We start from the raw sequence: 23,816 nt of genomic DNA on the forward strand, positions 1-23,816 counted from the left end.
CACACACACACACACGTATACATGTATACACACATACACATGTACATACACATATACTTTGTGTTTAAAATATATGTATATTAGTTGTGTGTACACACACAAACACATACATGCACACACATTTGAATGCAAGGCAATATGTTTGCATATGCATGTCTATGTATGCACATAGGTACACAAATATACACACTTGGACACATGCATACATGTGTGTGTGAACATATTCACATGTGTATTTAGCTATAAATACAAAGTGATGACATTTCAGGCCTTTGTTACCTCATATAATGCATTCACATAATCAGTTATTTAAAAAGAAGTTATTAAGCCAGGCACTGGATTAGTCATTAGTGATAAAAAGAGAAAAATAAAACTGTACCCTCCCTCAAGGAATTTGTATGAGGCAACATGTATAGGTAAGCTTAGAAAATCTATATCTATACCTCTGTCTATATCTAGATATAGGTATTTATAGGTATTTAGATATTTTGATATCAGTATCTAGATATAGATAGATATAGATATAGGTATAGATAGATATAAGTATAGGTATTGATAGATATATCTATATATACATAAATGTGTATGTATGTATATATAGAGAGAGATGTATCTTTGTCTAGGTAGATATAGATATATAGGTATAGATACACATACATTTGTAGATATATCAATCTAGATAGATACAGATGTAGATATGGATATATATTCTCTATGGTTACCTATACATGTTTCCTCATATAAGATTCTTGAGGGCAAGTAAGGCTAAAATGGTGTGGTGGCTGTGTGAGTAGAGAAAAGGGGATATTGTGAATACTGCGGTACTGAGAGGATGGTGGCATCCTCAACAATAGCAAAAAGTTGGAAAATAGGGAGTTTTGGGGGAAAGGTAATGAGTTCTATTTTGAACATATTGAGTTTGAGATGCTTGTTGGAATCCAGTTTGAGATGTCCAAAAAGCATTCAGTGATACAGGGCTAGAGATTATTAGAGAGATTAGGGCTGGATATGTACGTCTAATAATTGAACCAAAGGGAGCTAATGAGATCACCAAGATGAAGAAAATAAGAAGATCCAGGTCAGAGCTTTGAGGAATGTCCAAGGTCAGTGAGCATGACCTGGATGAATGAGCATTCAGGGAAGGGAAGAGAACAAATATTTATTAAGTGCGTACCAGGCACTGTGCTAAGCATTTTACAAATATTATTTCATTTGATCCTTACAACACTCCTGGGAGGTAGGTACTATTATTATCCTCATTTTATATTTGAAGAAACTGAGGCAGACAGAGATTTAGTGATTTCCCCAGGTTTCCAAGCTATTAAGTGTCTGAGGTCATATTTGAACTTAGTTTTTTTCTGACTCCAGGGGTGGTGCTTTATCTACCGCATATCAAATGCAGCAAATGGGCAAGAAAGGATAAGGCTGCAGGTTCCCCATCCCTGGTAAGGACTGAGAAAAGACCATCAGATTTCACTGTTAAGAAATCACTGGAGGGACAGCTAGATGGTGTGGTGGATAGAGCACCAGCCCTGGAGTCAGGAGGACCTGAGTTCAAATCCAGCTTCCGACACTTGACGCTTACCAGGTGTGTGACCCTGAGCCAGTCACTTAACCCCAGTTGCCCCACCAAAAAAAAAAAAAGGGAAAAAAAGAAATCATTGGTAACTGGAGAGAACAGTTTTAGTGATTAGATTGAAGCTAGAGTTCAGAGGATTGAAAATTGAGTAAGAGGAGAAAAGTAGAGGCACTTCTCAAGGAAGTTTGGCTGAAAAAAGGGAGGAAAGATATAGGATAATAATAGCTTGGTAGGGTCTATAAAAGGTGTTTTGTTTTGTTTTTTAACATGAGGGAGACAGCATGTTTCAAGGAATTAGAGGAGGAAACAGTAGATAGGCAGAAGTTGAATAGTCAAGGAATTACTGAATTTGCAATCTGCTTCAAGAAAAAGGAGATGGAATCAAGTGCACAAACAGGGATAATTGGTCTTGGTAAAGAGAAAGGCCCCCTTTTTGTCAGAGATCTGTGAAAAAGAAGGAGAGAAAGGGATATGATATCAAAAAGTTTTGAAATAAAAAGAATGGGGGATGAGGGAGCTAATATTGAGTGGTTTCAATTTTTAAAATAAACTAAGGGGCAAGGTCTTCAGGCAGCAAGGGTGGGATGTATTGGGTTAGGGGATTGTGGGGGGAAGAGATTTGGAATAGCCTCTGTGGGGAATGAGATGGGGAATCAATTAGGTAGAAATAAAGGGACCATGTTGCTGTAGTGAGGGCCCAGGTTCAATCTGGATAACATCAGTTTGTAATGTACCCAGTTAGCCTGGTTATGAGACTTTCTTCAGCTGCATTCAGCACCTAGTAAGTAGGATCTGATCAAGAACCAGTAGGAATGAGGAGGTTGATGGTAGGAATAATCCAGGCTTGAGGTTTGACAAGGGAGAAGCGATAAGGTGAGATGGAGTAGGTATTCAGGAGTGGAAGACTCTAGAGTTGGAATGGTTATTTGGTCGAGGGTAGAAAGACTGAAAAATGAAGACTAAGTAAGAGTAATGGAGTTCTGGGCTGGAGATAGGGGGTGGAGAGAGGGTCTGGGTTAGTCTAAGGAGTCTACTTAGTGAGGGTGAGCCATCGAGAGAGGTAGAATGCTAAAAGATTGTGATCAGATAGGAGAAAATCAAGAGTTTCCAGTTAGGGTTAGTAGAACCCTTGTGGATTATGGTGAGATCTAATTTGAGGCTATCCTTATGGATGGCTGAGGTGGAGTAAATTAATAGGTCACGGGATTTAAGGAAACTGATGTATAGGGAGGTGTCATGGGCCATCTGTGTGGATATTTAAATCCTCTAGTATAAGAGTAGGAGTTGCTGAAGAGAGAAAGATGGTTAGCTTGCTGAGAGAGTGATCTGGGGTTTGGTATACCACAGCCATCATGATTTGGATTGGGTGGAAATTTTTGATTGAGTGGGAAGAAGGCTGATGAGTGGTAGAGGAAAAGGAGTGGTTTGGAAGTGACAGTGAGGAGCCAGAAGTATTCTGACACCCCCTTCAGGACCAATGTGTTGGGGAGTGGGGGATGAGAGAAGATACATCCGGTGCTGGAAATGATGGCAGGAGAAATGTGATTTTGTTTGGAAGGAGCCAGGTCTCAATGAGAGCTACTTGATGGAATGAGTCTAAGAGAGGTCCAGCATGAAGTGGAATGTGTTTACTATTGAAGGGACGGACAGGGTCGGAGTGGGAAAAGGACAGGATAAGGTTGAGGAGGATGGAGATAAGAGATGGCAGAGGGCTGGGATAGTTTTTGTCCAAGTGGCTGGTGATTAATTACTGAAGGGATAGGGAAAGAAATGTGAGTAGCCATAGGGTTGATAGTGGATGGCAGATGAACAATGAAGCTCATAGGCTTTGAGGGGCATTGCAGATGGCCCTGAGCCAAGCCTGTGCCTGGGTTTGGACTGGCCTGCCAGCTGTTTTTGCTTCTAGGCCTCCTACTGTATGGCTGGTGTGGGAGAAGGGCAGAGAAATCTGGGGCAGGTGATGGTTCACCTCCTTCTAATTTCAAAATTCTAAATATTCTTTAAGGAAATGTAGTAAACAAGAAAAGAGAATAATCATGTCATAGATTTCATAGTGGGGTGGGGGAGAGAGAGAATGTGTGCATAATTATTTTGAAGAAAACATGAATGAATGAATTTTGAAGGATGGATAGAATTTTGGGTGGTCTCAAGACAGGACATTACAGCTGGTGAACAGCTAGAGCCAGAGCTGAAGGGAATGATTTAGTGAATAAATTAAAGATATTTTAAAAATTTCCCCTTAGTTCTCTTGGTTCTTTCTCTTACTCTTTAACCAAAGGCTATATACGAGTGATCATTCCCTCAACTTACTTTAAGTTGGCACTGAACTTAGATGAAAGCCGACCCATGGAATTAAAGTCTCCCCCCCAGTTTTAAGAAGTTAATAATTGATAATACTGTCCGTAATATAAATGATGAATTCCTGTGATGAATTACTGATAACTTAGTACTTACTGTGTGCATATACATATAAATAAATATACATGTAATCACATTACTTATGTTTTAAAGGATAATACTTCACACCTGCCTCATGTAAATATTTCATAATTTAAAGGTATGTCTAGATATTTTTGTACCTGAAATTCATAATATTTCATTGTCTCCTATGAAATTTTTTAAAGTTCTCATTACAGAGAATATAGTTGATCTTTACTTTGATGTTTCTATTCCAAGTCAAGGGACTTAACAATCAACAAGCATTTTATTAAGTGCTTATTAATTGCCAGGCCCTGTTCTAAGCTCTGGAGAATCCAAAGAAAAAGGAAAAGCAAAAAAAGAGTCCCTACTCTTAAGAAACTTAAATTCTAATATGGGAGACATTTATATTGGGACCTACATGATGCATCCTTAATATATGGAAGGTAACCTTAGAGGAGAAGGCACTAAAGACTTTGGATGACCAGAAAGATCTCATGATGGGATTGGAGGTGGTGCTTGAACTGAATCTTAAAAAAGAGGACAGGGATTCTAAGAGACGAAAGTTAGGAGGGAAAGCATTCCAGCCCTGTTGGGCAGTCTGTGCAAAGGCATAAAGATGGGAGGTGTATCCAGCTTTCTGAGGAAGCATGGTCCATATGGATTGATTGCACAGTCTGTGGAGAGAGTAATAGGAAAGGGACAGCTTGTGAACAGCTTTACAAGCTAGAGAGTTTATATTTGATTCTGAAGACAGTAGGGAGCTGTTGAAGTCTGTTGAGTAGGAATATGACACGGTCAGATCTGTACTTTGGAAAGATCATTGGCATTCATGTGAAGGATAGACTGGAGTAGAGAGATGATTGAGGGCAGGGGCTCCAGCTGAAAGACTACTGCAGTTCAGAGGAAAAGTCATAGGACCTGAACTAATATGGTGGCTATGAGTGGAGCAAAGGGAGTGCATGTGAGAGATGTTTCAAAGAAAGAAATAAGATTGTCAACCTCTTGGAATAATGGGGGGTGAGCAAGACAAAGGAGTTGAGGATGACATTCAGACTGTGAGCCTGAGTGACTGGAAGAGTGGTGGTGATCTTTAAGTTGTGGGGAAGTTGGGGAGAGGGTTTGAGGACAAGATCATGATGTGGAATAGTGTTTTAGGCATCTTGAGTTTAAGACTTCCAGTCTGAAATTTCTAACATAGAGAATTGGTAATGTGGGGTTAGAGCTCAGGAAAAAGTCTATAGCTAGATAAATAGATCTGGGAATCATCAGCCTAAAGATAATAGAATCCATGGGAACCGATGAGATCACCCAGTGAGATAGTATACAGGGAACAGAGAAGAGGGCTTAAGAGATTTGGGATATATCTATGCTTAGTGGGCCAATTTGGGTGGTTTGAAACAGCCGGAGTGTGGTGGTAGTGCATCAATTAGGGAGGATCAGAATGATTTCCTTGCTGTAGTGATGGCCCCATTGAGATTAGATTACATAAATTTGTAGCAGACAGTCACCACGGTTTCATGATTTCCTTTAGTTCCTTTTTACTTCAGCACGTAAACGGGAGAGAAAACATCAGATGGTGGGAGTAATCCAGGGTTTGAGTTTGATAAGGAGTGGTCAGTGATAATGTAGCAAGGGATACTGTATTAGGGGATAGTATAGAATTGAATTAGTTCCCCAAGGAGTTGTATTTACTTATCTATGAATATGTTGTATCCCTCTGGTGGAATGGCAACTCACTGAACACAAGGACTCTGCTTTTTGTATTTTTATCTCCAGTGTCTGGTGTTCTGCCTAGCAAATAGCAGGTACTTAATAAATACTGTATTTATTATTCTTCCTCTGCTCTCCTCTTGACCACTTCCTATGTCCTGTCACTGTCATGAGTCTAGTGGCAGGAGCACGCTCACTACTCTTCCTTTGGCTTCAGATAAAAGTGGGGGAAAAACATTTGTTTTAAGAGATTAAAGTAGCTTTGAGGGGAAAGAGTATATGTTATATGTGTTTGCTTACATATAATATGTAATTACATTTGTATATAATAAATGATGAATGAATATATTAATGAATTAAAACTGTCCTCAACAATGTATTAAGAAGAATTAAATTACTATGATAGAAAAACTTAAAATTATAGTATAAAATTTAGTAATTTGGTAATACTGTTCTAGAAAATTTTTTAGAGAGCATGTCTTTTTAAAAAAAATATTCAAAGATAATGTCTTGCAAATAATCAGACTTCTATAAACCCTTTACCTTTGTACAGGAGAAGCAGATGGCAGAGAACAATCAAAACTGGAGGTTAAAGTTTGGGACCCAAACAGCCCTCTTACTGATCGACAGATTGACCAATTTTTAGTTGTAGCCCGGTAAGGTCAATTAAAGAATAAGTTCTCTTTGAAAAAGTACTCAAAGTGTTCCGTGTTTTTCAGTTACCCAGAAAAGTTGAAGTTTTAGAATTGTCTTTCTTCTTTCTGTCTTTGTCTCTCTCTGACTCCCTTACTCTCTCTTTCTCACTTTCTCTTTTCCCTCAATAGAAAGAGGAGGAAAGGGTATTTTCAGGTGAATAGAGAAGTGGTACCCGACAACAGAAAGAAGTCAGTGCTGCTTAATTCTTGGTTTGCTTCTGTTTTCTTTGCTAAAGAAAATGACATTTCTCCAGAAATAACAAAACAAAAAAGACTGACAGGGAGTTGATACCCAAGAATAAGTAAGGAGATAATGAAAGAACATCTAGCTGCCCTTGGTGAATTCAAGTCACTTGGGTAAGGTGAATTACATTCTGGGTACTGGCAGATGTGCTGGCTGAGCCCCTGTGAGTGATATCTGAAAGATCTTGGAAAGGGAACAGGTGCTATAAGATTGGATAAAGGCAAATGTGGTGCTGGTGTTTAAAAAGGGGAAGAGAACAAATCCTGCAAATTCTAGGGCAGTAAACTAGGCTTCACTTACTGGGATAATTCTAGAGTGAATCATTAAAAGAGGTGGTTGATGAACATCTAATAAGGGAAGCAATGATTACAAAGGGCCAGTGTCGCTTTATCAAGAGCAAATGATGCTAGACTAACCTTATTTCCTTTTTTGAAAGGGCTACTAAACTAGTAAACAAAAAGAGTGCTATAAATATAGTTTAACCTAGATTTTTAGTGAAGCATTTATAATCAAGTATCTCATGTTGTTATTATGGAGAAGATCGACATATGTAGACCAGATTATAATATAATTAGATAGATTCAGAAATTTTACAAATGGCCAGACCAAAGAGTAATTGTGATGGTACAATGTCGGCATGGGAAGGCATCTCAGTGGATTGTCCCAGGTATACATGCTAGTCTGTGTTATATTTTTATCAGTGCCTTGAATAAAGGCACAGATATTGGATACCACATACACATTTGGAGATGATTTTTAAAAAGCCCCAAACTTAGAAGGATAGCTAACACACTAGATGACAGAATCAAGGATCAAGATCTGTACAATCAAGACTATTAGACTGAATCTAATAAGATGAAATTTAGTCCTTCAATAATTTCTGACTCTTCAGGGGTTTTCTTGGCAAAGATAACAAAGGGGTTTGCCATTTCCTTTCCCAGCTCATTTTACAGATGAGGGTCTGAGGCAAATAGGGTTAAGTGACTTGCTCAGGGTCACACAGCTAGTAAGTGTCTGAGGATGGATTTGAATTCAGATCTTCCTGACTCTAGGCTTGGCGCTCTGTCTACTATGCCACCTAGCTGCCTCTGAAATTCAGTAGTGATATGTAAATGGCTCTTGGATTCTAAAAATAATTCCCCAAGTCAAAAATGGAGGAAGTGTGATTACACAGTTGTTTATCTGAAAAAGATAGGTGAGTTCTGGTGGAGTATGAGATAGCAGTGTGATGTGGCAGTTAAAAGATGTAATACAATCTTGGGCTGCACTAAAAGAGACATAGCTTCCAGGGATGATGATGATGATGATGATGATGATGATGATGATGATGATGATGATGATGATGATGATGATGATGATGGCATCACCCAAGTATTGTATGTGAGATGGAATTTGAACTCAGATCCTCTTATTTCAGAGCTAGTACTCTTTATTCTGTGGCAGGAAGATGTTCTGTCTTTTAAAGGATATCTTTATCCTGAGTTGAGGGTCTTAACTTCTCTATGTGAATAAATAAATGAATGTAAAAGCATTTATTCTGCTGCTTATCAAGTATAAAGCACTGTGCTAAATGCTAGGCACACAAATAGAAGGACAGTTTTTGCTTTCAGGCAGCTTCTGTATTCTCTTCCTAAACCTTCCCTTGTTTTCTTGGCATAACTGAGACAATACAGTAGACAGTTAATGCTTCTCAATTAAGTGATTTTATTTGCTAAAAACATAAGAAAGTTAGGCATAAATAGGAAATGTCAGTCTGTCCTTCAATTATAAAGACTGTATATCTCTTTAGTCATGCTAAGAAAACAAGGGAGGGTTTAGGAAGGGTACATGGTAGCTGCTTGAGAGCCCTAGGAATTGAGGCACTGAGGTGGTGTAGTGGATAGACTGTTAGACCTAATGTCAGGAAGCCCTGACCTTCTAATCTAGCCATGGACATTTACTAACTATGGAACCTCGGGCAAGTCACTTAACCTCTGTTTGCCTCAATTTTCCCATTTATAAAATGGGGACAATAATAGCACCTACCTTACTGGGTTGCTGTGAGGATCAAATGAGATCATATTTGTCAAGTGCTTTGCAAATCTTAGAGTATTATATAAATGCTAAAATATGAGTTGTAAGCTCAGGAAAGGTTTTGTGGAGAATGTGGTACTTGATCTGAGTCTTCAAGGAAGTGAAACTTCTGTCAGACTGAGGTAAGGAGGTAGATTATTCTAGGAATGGGATATGGTCATATAAAGGTGGGGAGATAGGTGATGGGGTATAGTGTCTAAGGAATATCAGCAAGACTGGTTTGGCTAACCATATAGTACATGAAGAGTAGTAATATATCATGAGGGGGCGGAGCCAAGATGGTGGAGTGAAAGCAGTGTCTTACTTGAGCTCTCCCCCAAACCCCTCCAATACCCATAAAAATGACTCTAAACAAATTCTAAAGCAGCAGAACCCACAAAAAGGCGAAGTGAAACAAATTTCCAGCCCAAGACAACCTGGATAGTTGATCAGAAAGGTATATTGCACCAGGCTGGTAGAAGAGTGCAGTTCAGCGCACAGGCCGCAGTGAACCTGGAGCAGGCCTCAGAGGACTGAGTCTCGGGCAGCTGTGGCAGTTTCCAGACCTCTCAACCCATGAATGCCAAAGACAACTTAGAAGGTCAGTGGGAAAAGTCTGTTTCTGCAGTGAGAGAGAAGCTAGGTCTCAGCCCCAGTTCTCAAGTGCGGCCCCAGGGTGGCTGCTGCCTCCTGAGCTTCTGGCCCACAGACTGAGTGGGAATTGTGTGGCAGATCAGAGGGAGATTGTAGGAATCTCTCTGCTGGTGCAGGATTCTCTTGCTTTGCCCATGCTTGGATCCGGGTCACAGTTCTGGGTGGTGGTCCTAGGGTGAGGAAGAGTGCTGGTGTGTTGGAGCTTGTAGTGGTGGTACAGATAAAATCCTCCTCACAGTTCCAAGATGGAAAAGAGTGCTTGTGGACACTCATAGACCAGAGCACAGGCCAGGAAAGGAGTAAACACCTCACACTTGATCATACCACCTTGGAGGAACTGAAAATTTACAAGTCCCTGGAAGTATCTCTGAAAACAGCTGTACAAATCCCCAAAGCTTGGGGCAGTACATTCTCCACATTGGAAGCAGACTCTACCTTAACAAAGAGTTTAAACTCAAGTAATTGGCTGGGATCATGAGCAACCGAAAAAAGAGTCAGACTATAATCTTTTTTGGTAACAAAGAAGATCAAACACAACCAGAAGAAGACAACAAAGTCAAAGCTCCTACATCCAAAGCCTCCAAGAAAAATATGAATCAGTCCCAGGCCTTGGAAAGCTCAAAAGGATTTTGAGAAGCAAGTAAAGAAGTAGAGGAAAAACTGGGAAGAGAAATGAGAGTGATGCAAGAAAATCATGAGAAACAAGTCAACAGCTTGCTAAAGGAGACCCAAAAAAATACTGAAGAAAATAACACCTTAAAAAATAGCCTAACCCAAATGGCAAAAGAGGTCCAAAAAGCCAATGAGGAAAAGAATGCCCTAAAAAGCAAAATTGGCCAAATGGAAAAGGAAGTCCAAAAGCTTACTGAAGAAAATACTTCCTTAAAAATTAGAATAGAGCAATTGGAAGCTAGTGACTTTATGAGAAATCAAGACACTGTAAAACAAATCCAAAAGAATGAAAAATTAGAAAACAATGTGAAATATCTCATTGGAAAAACAACTGACCTGGAAAATAGATCCAGGAGAGAGAATTTAAAAATTATTGGACTATCTGAAAGCCATGATCAAAAAAGAGCCTAGACATCATCTTTCAAGAAATTATCAAGGAAAACTGCCCTGATATATTAGAACCAGAGGGCAAAATAGAAATTGAAAGAATTCACTGATCTCCTCCTGAAAGAGATCCCCAAAGGAAAACTCCTAGGAATATTGTAGCCAAATTCCAGAGTTCCCAGGTCAAGGAGAAAATATTACAAGCTGCCAGAAGGAAACAATTCAAGTACTGTGGAAACACAATCAGGATAACACAAGATTTAGCAGCTTCTACATTAAGGTACTGCAGGGCATGGAATATAATATTCCAGAGGGCAAAGGAGATAGGATTACAACCAAGAATCACCTACCCAGCAAAACTGAGTATAATCCTTCAGGGGAAAAAATGGTCATTCAGTGAAATAGAGGACTTTCAAGCATTCCTGATGAAAAGACCAGAGCTAAACAGAAAATTTGACTTTCAAATACAGGACTCAAGTGGAACATGAAGAGGTAAACAGGAAAGAGAAATCATAAGAGACTTATTAAGATTGAACTGCTTACATTCCTGCATGGAAAGATGATATTTGTAACTCATGAGAACTTTGTCAGTATTAGGGTAGTTGAAGGAAAAAAATTGTATGTATGTATAGATAGATAGATAGAGGGCACAGGGTGAGTTGAAGATGAAGGGGTCATATCTGGAGAATAAAATTAAGGGGTTAGAGAGGGTTATACTGGGAGGAGAAAGGGAGAGGCAGAATGGTGTAAATTATCTCACAAAAAAACAAAAGAAAAGGCTCTTATAGTGGAGGGGAAACAGGGGAAGGTGAGAAGGAATGAGTGAATCTTATTCTCATAGGATTTGACTTAAGGAGGGTATAATATACACACTCAATTTTTTTTTCAAAATCTGTCTTACCCTACAGGAAAATATGGGGAGAAGGGGACAAGAGAGCAGGGGAATAATAGAGAGGAGGGCAGATTGGGAAAGGGGGTAATCAGAAACAAACACTTCTGAAGAGGGACAGGGTCAAAAGAAAGAATAGAATAAATGGGAGGGGGGGGATAGGATTAAGGGAAATGGAGTTAGTTTTTCACAACATGACTACTATGGAAGTGTTTTGCATAACTGCACATGTATAACCTATATTGAGTTGCTTGCCTTTTCAATGAGGGTGGGTGGGGAGGGAGGAAGGGAGAAAATTTGGAACCCAAAGTTTTATTTTATTTTATTTTTTGGCTAGGCAATGGGGTTAAGTGACTTGCCCAGGGTCACACAGCTAGTAAGTGTTATGTGTCTGAGGCTGGATTTGAACTCAGGTCCTCCTGAATCTAGGGCTGGTGCTGTATCCACTGCACCACTTAGCTGCCCCTGGAACCCAAAGTTTTAAAAACACGTGTTTAAAAAAAATGTTTTCACATACAACTGGGAAATAAGAAATACAGGAAATGGGGTACAGAAATCTATTCTGCCGTACAGGAAAGTGGAAGGGGAAGGGGATAAGAGAAGGTAGGGAGAGATGGAAGGGAGGGCAGACGAGGGGAAGGAATATTCAGAATGCATGCCATCTTGGGGAGAGGGAGGGGTGAGATGGGGTGAAAATTTGGAACTCAAAATCTTGTGGAAGTAAATGTTGAAAACTAAAAATAAATTTTTTAAAAAAGGAAAAAAGATCACAAGAACAATAAAAAAATTAATTAAAAAAAGTAATATATCATGAGATTGGAAAATGGGGTGGGGCCAGGTTGAAAAGGGCTTTAAAAGCCAAACAGGAATTTATGTTTAATTTTTGGAGCAGGAGGGAAAGACTCATTTATAGAGTAGGGGTATGACATCGCTAGACTTTTACTTGAGCAACGTCTTTCTTCCAGCTGTGTGGAGGATGTATGGGAGTAGAGAGGGAACTGATGAAGGGAGATCAGATAGGCTATTGCAATAGTGTTGGCAAAAGGTGATGAGAGCCAGAATTAAGGGGTGTAGACTGTGAATAGTGAGAAGATGAAGGATGTGAGATACAACTGTGTAGGTAGAAACAGCATAATATGTCAGTTGTTGGGGAAAAATTTTTTTTTTCAAAAAAAGTTCAGTTTGTGAAGCCTATTTAATAAATTCTGTTTTATTCTACTCCTTCAGCTGTATTCTCAGTGCATTTGGATTGAAATACACAATTTAGCATATATTCTCTCATTGTTTGATTTATATTTGTTCTGGAGAAGCTCCCTCCCTCAACCCGTTCCCCAAAAATATTCAAAAAAAATTGTTCCTCAAGGGGAGAAGTTTTCTGATTCTTTTCTTTCTTTTACCATGCCTAGCAATATTCTAGGTTATAAAATAAATATTCAGCAAATACTTAACTGAGTTAGTTTGACATGACTAAAAAAAAATTTGTGCTTCAAGTGGCTGGGTATTAGGCGCAACATGAAATGCAAGACTGTTTCATATTAAACATTTATTAACAATATCCATCTCCTACAGACTGTGTGCATCACGCTCTTGAATGGATAATAAATTGCCTTTTACCTTTCTGTGTCCTATGGTGGCTTATTTGAGCAGGAGCTAGCAAGAACTGAAGATTCTCACTATGATTTTGATGACCATGAAGAAATTGCAGGCTTAGACTCTCAAGAGTCTTATCTTCAGGAAGTTCCAGGGTGAGCTTCACCAATTCAGGAACTCTTAGAGAAGAGGAGCTGGGAGAACCAATAAAGTTACAATCTAGCATTGTTGTACTTTAAATTGAGAAGTCTACAGAGACAGAATGCCTTTCTGAGAACAGGCTGCCTTTCATTTTCAAATGGATATGCTCTAGTTTGTCAAAGTTAAGCTTATTACTTTGGGAAATCTCTTTGTTTGTGAGACCTTTCCAGACTCTTGAGTTTTCAACCCTGGTAAGATCACCTCTGTGAGAGCTACTTGGAACGACTAGTACTCCAGTATTAAAAGGAAATACCAAGAACTGCTCAGAAGTTGTCTTCTGGAAACACTACCGGTAGACGTAAATGATTAGGAAGGTTGAGAAGACGGCCTTAGGAAGCAGATTTGAGCAACATTACAAAAAAAATCTCCACAAGTGACTTGGAACCTGGAGAGTCACTCGCAGTTGATTATCATATAATATTGCTGTTACTGTGTGCTGATTTCACTTTGCATCAGTTCATATAAATCTTTCCAGGTTTTTTCTGAAATCTACCTGCTCATCATTTCTTATAGTGCAGTAATATTCCATCACAGTCATATACCACAGCTTGTTCAGCCATTCCCCAATTGATGGGCATCCCCTTAGTTTCCAATTTTTTGCCACCACGGAAAAAGCTGCTATAAATATTTTTGTACAAATAGGTCCCTCCCTACCTCTTATAAAATTACTTTGGGATATAGACCTAGGAGTGGTATTGCTGGATCAAAGGGTATGCAGTTTTATACCAGAAGGTTTTCATATTGCTGAATATTTCCAGAAAATGCATTATAATTTTTAAAAATCTTGTGTTAGGCCTCAGTGATTTTTCAAATAATGGATTCACAGGTGATGGGGTAGCACAAAAACATTCCAAGGCATTTGACCCTCTTTAAATGGTACCAGTGATGCATTTGGGGGTGCTTGGACCCCCAAAATGCCAAGGTGGTGTTGTCTGGAACGAATTTACACACTCAATCCGTCTTTCAGTCAAATGGTAGTTTATTGTGACATCAGTAGTAGCAGGCTAAATTCCTTTGGGGAACTTGCAACTTAATGGGGGGTAAATTTAAAGCTTATATAGAAAAGGGGCAGGGAAAAGAATGTTAAGAATGCTAATTAGGTAATGCAAGGGGGCCATGTCTGGGAGCTATGGTTGGGAAAGTGTAGAGAATATACCAGACATTTAGGAAGTTGTCTGAGGCATGGACCTTGGAGATCTGATGTGAGGGAGAGTCCTTGTACCAGCCAGGGAAAAAAATCCTTGGGCCAGGCACCCCTTTGTCTGTTCTGATAAGAGAATATGTTCTGCAACAAGAGACGATTTTCTCATGCTGAGAAATTGGGAGGCTTCCAGAGATGTGATCTTAGGTCTGGGGCCTGAGCACCCCATCACCAATATCAACTAGCCTCCTACCACTTTTTCTCAGGAATAATGCAAATTTTCTGTCTCCAGGTTAGAACCTGACTTATATCAACTTCCCCCACATACGTGCTCCCAACATTATTTGGAAAGATTTAGACACAATTGGACTCTGTTCTTCAGCTGTTTTGGCTTTTAGTGTTAGTTGATGTTTTTCTGTGGTACAATCCTATTTGTAAGATCATCTTTACTTGTTTTCGTTGTAGTTCCTGATATGTATTTTTTTTCTACTTTTGTTCTCACATGTCTCATTTTTGCTTCCAAAAATAATTATATCTTCTCTTGCTATCTCATATTGAGAGTTTGCAACTTACCTTTTGAATTGACTTGTTGGTGTCCAAAAGCCAAGAGAAAGGGAGAAAATGGAAGTCTTGGCTTGGGCAACCGTCGGGACATTCTAAAATTCTTTATAGTCATGAGCATTCATAGGCTGAGGTCCATTATTGTTTTGTCCCTCTTTTTGGCCCACCTTCTGAGATGTGCAGGATTTAGCATTAACTTTGTGAATTCCTCAACTCCTGACCTAATCTGAACAAATGGACTTGGAATTCTCTCAGAGGGATCCAGTCCTTTAGAGTTTAGTGCAGCCCTACTTGTAATCCCTTTTCATAAAAGGGTCTTTGCTTCTGATATAGGAGCACCATGGAACTCTGTAAATAATTTTTTGTATAAATTTTTTTGTGTCTTTAAAAAGAATTCATTACAATTGATGCTTTTTTATGGGACCATATTGTAATTAAAATGAAAAAATTTTTTTTAATAACTTTGTCCGTTCCCTGGAAATGGGTCTAGTGCTCAGGCCTATAGATTTAATTGTAAAATTGCTGATGCAGACATGAGGCCAAGCATATGACTTGTTAATGTGCAGTATCTCAGGATTAAAGACTGATATTAAACCATAGGGGGGAAAATAGCAGGATATAAAATAAACTCACACTAATTAATCAGCCTTTCTATATGTTACCAACAGAATATATTAGGAAAGGATAAAAAAAATTCTATTCAAAACACAAAATGTGCATAAAATCTCTAGAAAGTCTTTTATTAAGATATAGATGTGAATTACATCAATACACTTGCAAAATACTTTTTACAAAAATAAAGGCTTAAATAATTAGATATGAATTGCTAATGGTTGGTTTATGCTTAGAGTGCTGCTTGTTAATTTACTCATTCATTTCCAATACTAATCAGATGATTAAAGTTTCCTTTATAGAACTAGACAGAATATTAACTACATTTATCTGGAGGAACAATCTCAAGGAATATTATGGGAAAAAAAGAGAGAGAAAAGCCTTAGCAGTATCAGATCTTGAATTATGCTACAAAGCAATATTAATCAAATATTGGATGGTATTAGAGAAACAGAAAAGTTTATCAGTGGAACAGATTTGGTAAAGAAGACCCAGAAACATTAGGATATAATACCATAGTGCTTGATTAAATTCAAGGATTTTGTTTATTGGAGTAAGGACTCACTATTTTAGAAAAACTCAAAGATCTTATCATAAACCAGGTGGGGAAACAGGAAGGAGATTGCTCTCAGAACTATGGATAAAGGAAGATTTCTTGACCTAATTCAAATAGATTACATCACAGGAAAAAAATGCACAATTTTGATTATATAAAATTGAAGTTTTGCACAAGTAGTTGATGAAATCAGAATTAGAAGGGAGATGTATAATTGGCAAAAAAAAATTCAGCCAATTTCTCTGATAAAAGTTTAATATGCCAAAATGTATGGGCAAATAATACAAATATGTCAGAATAAGAGCAATTCCTCAGTAGATAAATGATCAGTGAATATAAATAAGCAGTTTTCAAAAGAAGAAAGGCAAGCTATGAACAACGGTGTGGAAAAATGATTGAAATTGCTATGAATTAGAAACATGAGAGTTGAAAGAGCTCTGAGATCCTACATCACATTTAACAGATTGTTGAAAATGACAGTGGGGCTGTTAGAGGACAGAATACTAATGCATTGTTGGTGGAGCAGTGAATTGGTCCAGCCATTTTGGAAAGCAGTTTGGAGCTCTCCTTAAGTCACTAGAGGCAGCTAGGTGGCACAGTGGATAGAGTGTCGGGCCTGGAGTCAAGAAGATGCATCTTCCTGAGTTCAAATCGGGCCTTAGGTACTTACTAGCTATTTGACATGGGCAAGTCACTGAACCCTGTTTTCCTCAGTTTCCTCATCTGTAAAATGGGCTTAAGAAGGAAATGGCAAATCACTCCAAGGTCTTTGCCCAAGAAAACCCCAAATAGGATCATGAAGAGTCGGACATCACTAAAAAACAACTGAATGACAACAAGAAGCCAGTAGATTATGCATTCATTTTGACTCAGGGATACCACTATGAGGCATATGCTTCCAAAGAAATCAAAGAAAAACAGAAAGGACTCCTACATATATAAAGGTATTTATAGCTGTATTTTTTTTTGTTATTTCAAAGAAATACAAAGGGTGTGCCTATTCTATGAGAAATTACTGAATAAATTATGGTGCATGAGTTTAATGGAGTATTATTGCATCAATAAGACAATAAAAAAAGGAATGGATTTAGAGGAAACCTGGGAAGACTTATTTATGCAAACTGATATACAATGCAGTGAGCAAATCTAGAAGTATTTTAATACAATAGTTGTAATGTTATCAAGAAAACAGCTTTGCACTTTGATCATTATGTTATTACTATATCATAACTCTAGAAGAGTAATGATGAAACATTCTTCAGGTGATGACAGCCTATAGGTCCAAAATGAGACATACATTTTTTAGACACGACGAATGCAACATGAGTTTGTTTCTTCTTGAATATACCTGCTCATTACAAGAACAGGTTTTTGCTGTTTTTTTTTACCAAAAGTGGAAGAAAAGAAAAAGCTGCCAGTGAAATATTTTTAAAATATATTGAAGAGAGCAGAAGGAATTTCACAAGGCGAAACAGATAAGCAAGGGTGGTGTTGGTACTACTGTGTTAAATTTAATATATACTTTAAAAAGCTGTGTACAGTACAGATTCATGTTTTCATTTACAGTTTGCTTTTTCTGTTTTTTGTATGTGGACATTCATTTTTTATATTTAAGTTAAAATAAAGTATTATTTTATAAAGACCTTCTAGACAAATGATCAAATGTTATGGAAGGGCAACAGCAGGTAGACCAGTTTAGCTGGAACAGATATGTGAGGGCCAGTAATGTGAAAATTAATCAAGGCAAGTAAATTGGAGCCAGATAACAAAAAGCATTATGTGCCAAATAGTGGAGTTTGCATTTTATCCTAGAAGGCTACTAATGTGTCTAGAGCTGGGCAGTAAGTAACATGTTTATAGTTATGCCTTAGGAATATCAGTATGGTGGCTATGTGGATGATAGATTATAGATAGGAAGGCCAGAAGCAAGGATTCCAATTTGGTGGGGTTTTTTTGTTTGTTTTTAATCCTGCAAATTAGAGGTACAATTTGCAGTATTCTGAGAGAACAGGGATGAAAGTCTAAACTCAGGTAGTGACAGTGTGACTGGAGCAAAGGGACAAATGCAGAAGATGTTGTAGATTTAGGATTGACGAGAGCAGCCTTTTGGATAGAGAGTGAAATGAGGGAGTAAAAAGAGCTGAATATGATTCTGAGATGGCAAACCTGAAAGGATAGCATTGCCCTTGATAGAAATAGGGTAGTTTGGAAGAAGGTTGGGTTTCAGAGGGAAAGATAATGAGAAGACACCATAACAACATATAAAAGATTACACTAACACTAGGTTGAATTTATTCTAGAAATGCAAGGTCATTCAATATTAAGACAACTATCCATATGATAAACTATATTCAAAAAGCAACAAAAATGATGTGATTATACCAATAAATGCAGAAAAAAGCTTTTGAGAAGGTACTGTACTTGTGCCTATTTAAAAAAAGAAACATACTAGGAAATATAGGAATAAGTGAACTTTTCCTTGATATGATTAGTATCTACTAATTTAATTTCTATACTAGGGAGAGTCAAAACAGAGGGAAAAAAAACTATGGACTAATTTCCCTAGTGAGACTTGACATGGAAGTTTTACATGTATTATTAGAAAGGTGAGAGATAATGAGACTTGTTTTCACATCTGAGTTTAAGATATCTATGGAGACTTTCACTTCCCCCATTTTAGACCCCTTGTCCAGCTCTGATCAGGGGTTGGAAATCTCATCCTAGTTGGATGCTAACTTTCCCTTATCTTCATCTGTGCAGTAATTAACCCCAGAATTCTATTCCACTCTTACTTATCCTTGGACCCACTACCCCCTTTCCCATCAGTTGTTGGTCAGGACTTGGTGGTTTATCTTGCTTAGATGAGCAGGAGTCACTGTCTCTGGTCCTTGTATAAAGATGTTGGACCAAGGAGGCCTGTCTCTATACCCTCTAGGCATCATCATTGTACCCTCAGGACTCCTGGGCTTTGTTATTGCTTCTTAAGGAAGACTATTCATCTATCCTGTTAAAAACCCTGCTATCTATGCTGTCTCCCCTAATTTTAATGTAAACTCCTTGAGAGGATGTTTTCCCTTGCTTTTCTGGTTGTATCCACAGCCCTTATCTTAATTCTTGGTGCATAGAAAGTGCTTAGTAAATGCTTTTCTATTCTATTCCATTTCATGCAGATGGAGATGTCCACCCTTCTAGAGCTAGAGCTAAGGAGAATGATTTGGACTAAATATATAGATCTGGGATTCATCTTCATAGAGGATAGTTTCATCCATTTGAACCTAATAAGATAATTGATATTAAATGCAGAGTGACAAAAGAAGAGGGGCCCAGACAAAACTTTGAAGTATATAACAAACATAGACAGCGAGAGCCTGTTATTTTTGTGTTTATGATTTCATGTACTGAGTCAACATTCTTTCCATGTAAACAAATTTCTAAACTAAGTATAAAAGTAAATAGAAATATTGGGTTCAACATGTGGAGTTTTGGTCTAATCAAAAATCACTCCTTTTCTCCTGGCTCTATAACCTGCCCTCCTCTTTCTTTCCAGTCTTGTTACAACTTCCACCCTGCTATGTACCTTGTAGTCCAGTGACACTGGCCTGGTTGCTGTTCCTTGAACAAGGTATCCCTTCTCCCAACTCCAGACATTTTTACTAGCTGTCTCCCATATTTGGAATGCTCTCTCTCCTCATCTCCACCTCTTGGCTTCCCTGGCTTTCCTCAAGTTCCACCTAAAATTCCAACTTCTACAGGAAGCTTTTCCTGATCCTCTTTAATTTTAGTGCCCTCCCTCTGCGGGTTATTTTAGATTTATCCTATACATAGTTGTTTACATGTTGTTTCTCTGATTGTATTGGATGCTCCTTGAGAAAAGGAACTGTCTTTTTTCCTTTATTTGTGTCTGCAATGCTTAGCACAGGGCCTGGCACATAGTAGGTGTTTAATAAATGTTTATTGACTGATTAACTTCCTGAATGCTTACTAATATACATAGAGTTTAGTTTACTCCATGGAGTTGTTTTTTTCCCCCCCTAATTAAAAGAGGAGATTTAATATGCAAGTGCTACATACAACCACATACACAAAAAGTCAGTCTAGAATATCCAGGGAGTATATGGTGCATAACTAAGTGAATTGTTTTTAAGATAGAGAGACCTTGAATTAAAAGACAGAATGTACTGTGTTGGAGAACTCAAATAGTAGGAATAGTCATATATTAGATAGTAGATAAAAGAGTTCTAGAACAGGTGGGTGAAGTGGTATAGTCTTAGGGAGCTCATGTCTAAGGGTGTTAGCCAGGTGTGGAATTCTACATCTCTGCTTCTGTGGTCTCTGGTCAGTGCAGTCAGACTGCTTGGACCTGTGCTGCCTCCTTTTCCTCTTGCATTTCAATCTATGTATTCACTTCTGCCTGACCCTCATGGCAGACAGTGCTGAAGTTAGGAGCACTTGATAGAATTTCATGAGCTACCCTCTTTACTGCCTTTCCCGTCTTCTCCCTTCCTTCTTGTTACTCTATCCCCTATGCATCCAGACTTATTTTTATTCACTTAATCATAATAATTAGTACCTGATATGGGCTTATAAGTAGAGAGAATTTTTGCCTTGGTAAATTTGTAAAATATGAAAGTTTTTGAAGCATCCATATTTTGTCACATCTTTATAGTTTGATGTTTCTTAATCATCTACTGAAGATTATCGTAGCAGCAAGAAGGGGAGAAAGGAAGTAAACCCAAAATTGTGATGTATTTCTTTCTTTTTTGGTTTGCCTAGTGCGGTTGGAACATTTGCTCGAGCCCTGGATTGCAGTAGTTCGGTCAGACAGCCCAGTTTACACATGAGTGCTGCTGCTGCTTCCCGAGACATCACTCTGGTAAGCTCCTTTTTTGAAGACTGTTCCAGTGTTTCTTTCTTTAGTTCATTTTTTTTTTATCTTATAAAAGTGTCCGCCAAATGAAAGGCCATTGATGTTGACGTATTATATTGAAAAAGTTATATAGTGTGTTAATTGAATGTGTAATGGTTTCTTTGGATGCATCAGTGAACCAGATAGTTTGTTGTTTTTCTGATGTGATTTCTTCCCAGTTTTTCTAATTGTTGCAAAAATAAAGCATTTGTTATTCAAATGCAAAATACACATTAGCATAGCTTACTTAAAAGCAGCGAAATGTGACTATAGTTTGAATTAGTTAATTCAGTCATACTTATTAATAAGAAAATGATAAATTAATGTACTTGTAGTTAATGGTCACACTAATGTTGAAAGATTACTTTTCTAGTTACTTTTAAAAAAAATTGTAGAGAATTGTAACAGTTTTGAACAATCCCAATATTTGCATATACCAAATGAGGAAGTACTCCCAATTAAATGAATGTTCTTGAATTATAGAAGTATGGCCCTACTTTCCTAAAATATGAAAATAATCACATTGCTGATTTGTCTACATCTACATTCCCAATTGTAATGATACAAAGGTAACTATGAATGACATCATTTGTACCTCTGGTGAAATGAACCTGCAAACTAAATGCATTTTGACCCCAGTTGTTAGGATGCATGGAAGAAAATACATGCACATTAGATAGACATTGTATAACATAAAGAAAACCTTATTAAAAATATTCTCCTTTTTTGTTGATAAAAAAATTTGGATACAACTACTTAAAATTGATAAATGGCTATAATAATAATGTTGAATCATTGTACTCTTTAATACCAATAACTGTGTCAGGTGTTTTACGTAGTAGTCATTGTGGTCTTACCTGATATAAGGCAACCAGTATTACCTTCTGGGTCTGATTGTTATTCTGTAAATACAATATACTCACTTCTTAACACTTTTAGAAAAATCCTTACATGGGCAATTAAGGATCCATGGCCCTCTAAGATTCTTGGCACTCAGCGGCTTTTATATTTTTTTCTGTCTTTAAGGTAGCTTTGCTTCTTAATGCATTTCAGGACCATTTACCAAGAATTTCTATGAAATTCGCTCAGATTAACTGTGGATTTAACCCAAGGCTCTGTCAAGGTTCTTGACCTTCTTCTCTGCTGTCTTTATACTCTTTTGCTTGATGACCTCATGCCTCTCCAGATGACCAGCCCTGGTCTCTTCTGAGCTTCTGTTTCCTAATCACTAACTGCTTGCAACCCAGGATTTGTCCTGTATTCATCACTATCTCTCACACTTCCCACCCCCCACCCCCTTATACAAACTGTTGCCAGGGCCTATCAACGTGGCCTTTGCAACATCTCTTTCCTTCCTCTGACACTGCCACCACTCTGGTGCAGACCCTCATCACTTAACACCTTGATTATTGTAATAAGCTACTGATGGCTCTGTTTGCCTCAAGTTTCTCCCCACTACAATCTGTTTTCCATTGAGCCACCAAAGAGGTGTTCCTAGTATGTCACTCCCCCACCCTGCCCCAACTTAGTAAACTCCAGTGGCTTCCTGTTGCCTCTAGAAGCAAATACAAAGTGCTCTGCTTGGCATTCAAAGCCCTTTATAACTTAACCCCCTCCTACCTTTCCAGTCTTTTTACGCCTCATTCCTCAATTCATACTCTTCAATCCAGTAACATTTTTGGTCTCCTGGCTGTTCCATGATCAAGATTCTCCGTCTCTTAGCTCTCTGGCTGTCCTCATTCCTCTAATACTCTGTCCCTCCTCTGTTCCTCCCTGGTTCCCTTTAAGTCTCAAATAAAGTCCCACCTACAGGAAACCTTCCCCAACCCCTCTTAATTCTAGTGCCTTCACTTCTTAATTATTTACTGTTTTATCCTGTATGTATTTGTTTGTACATGTTTGTTTCCATGTTGTCTGTCCCATTAGATTGTAAGCTCCTTGAGGGCAGAGACTGTATTTTACCTCTTTTTGTGTCCCTGGCACTTAACAGAGTGCTGATATACAGTGTCTGAGAAAAAAAAAAAGTAAATTGTGACAGTCCAAGTAAGGAATTGTTTTGTTGTGGGTCTGCTAGTAGAAAGATGGCAATTGCTTGATTTATTTTTGTGTGTATCTTTACACTTAAACACATATATGAAATAACTGAAATATATGGTGTATTTTCATTCATTCACATTGGCATTAAATAAAGTGATATATTTCATTTCTTTCATATGTGTCAATTTGAAATGCTTTTTACTGGGTATAACTTCTCTTGGATGTGAGAACTGATACTGTAAGGTAAATTTCACAGTGTGAAATTTCCTAGAAGTTAAGCCTCTAAAGTGACTTGATTTTCCACTATTATGTATTTTTAATCTGAGAATCTATTAATAAATTTGAACAAGTATTTAAAAATGAAAGTTGAGGTCATTAAGAACCATTTATGCTATTTTATTAAGTGTATGGATATTTTAATAATAAGCAAATCTTAATTTTTTGGGGAAAGAATCTGAACTTTGATAAATGTTTATATATCTGTAGTTCAAAGGATTCTAGTTTGAGTATTTCAGAGATCCTGTTACAAATATAAATAGTTTTCGCTTTATGTAAATTCACATTATACAAATTCAGCTTTACATAAAAAATTTTGAAATCCACATTCCAAAAACACACCTGTGTTAACTTTACTGTAGAGTATTGCGCTCGCTCACGCGCGCTCTCTCTCTCTCTCTCTCTCTCTCTCTCTCTCTCTCTCTCTCTCTCTCTCTCTCTCTCTCTCTCTCTCTCACTTTCTCACTTTCTCACTTTCTCTCTCTCTCTCTCCCCCTCTCCCCCTCTCCCCCCCTTCTCCCCCTCCCCTCTCCTGCCCTTTGGCTCAGTGCTCCACAGCCTCCCCCCCAAAAAAAACTCTTCAAAGTGAAAGCAGAAGAACTGACACATGGAGTGACCACAGCCACTGCTGCCACC

At 38.1% G+C, this 23,816-nt stretch overlaps 1 protein-coding gene across 5 annotated transcripts in view; it reads left to right on the plus strand.

Moving 5' to 3' along the window:
* MTA3 (metastasis associated 1 family member 3) overlaps positions 1-23,816 on the plus strand; it is a 202,827-nt gene that overhangs the window by 100,700 nt on the left and 78,311 nt on the right. For all 5 annotated transcript variants that reach the window (XM_078149493.1, XM_078149495.1, XM_078149492.1 and 2 more), the window contains 2 exons: positions 6,264-6,366; positions 20,735-20,834. In XM_078149493.1, the coding sequence (XP_078005619.1) occupies positions 6,264-6,366; positions 20,735-20,834 (203 nt within the window). The remainder of the gene's footprint in view (positions 1-6,263; positions 6,367-20,734; positions 20,835-23,816) is intronic.

This window comes from Phascolarctos cinereus, unplaced genomic scaffold, assembly GCF_003287225.1.
Source record: "Phascolarctos cinereus isolate Bilbo 61053 unplaced genomic scaffold, phaCin_HiC Scaffold_2;HRSCAF=192, whole genome shotgun sequence".
Taxonomy (NCBI): Eukaryota; Metazoa; Chordata; class Mammalia; order Diprotodontia; family Phascolarctidae; genus Phascolarctos; species Phascolarctos cinereus.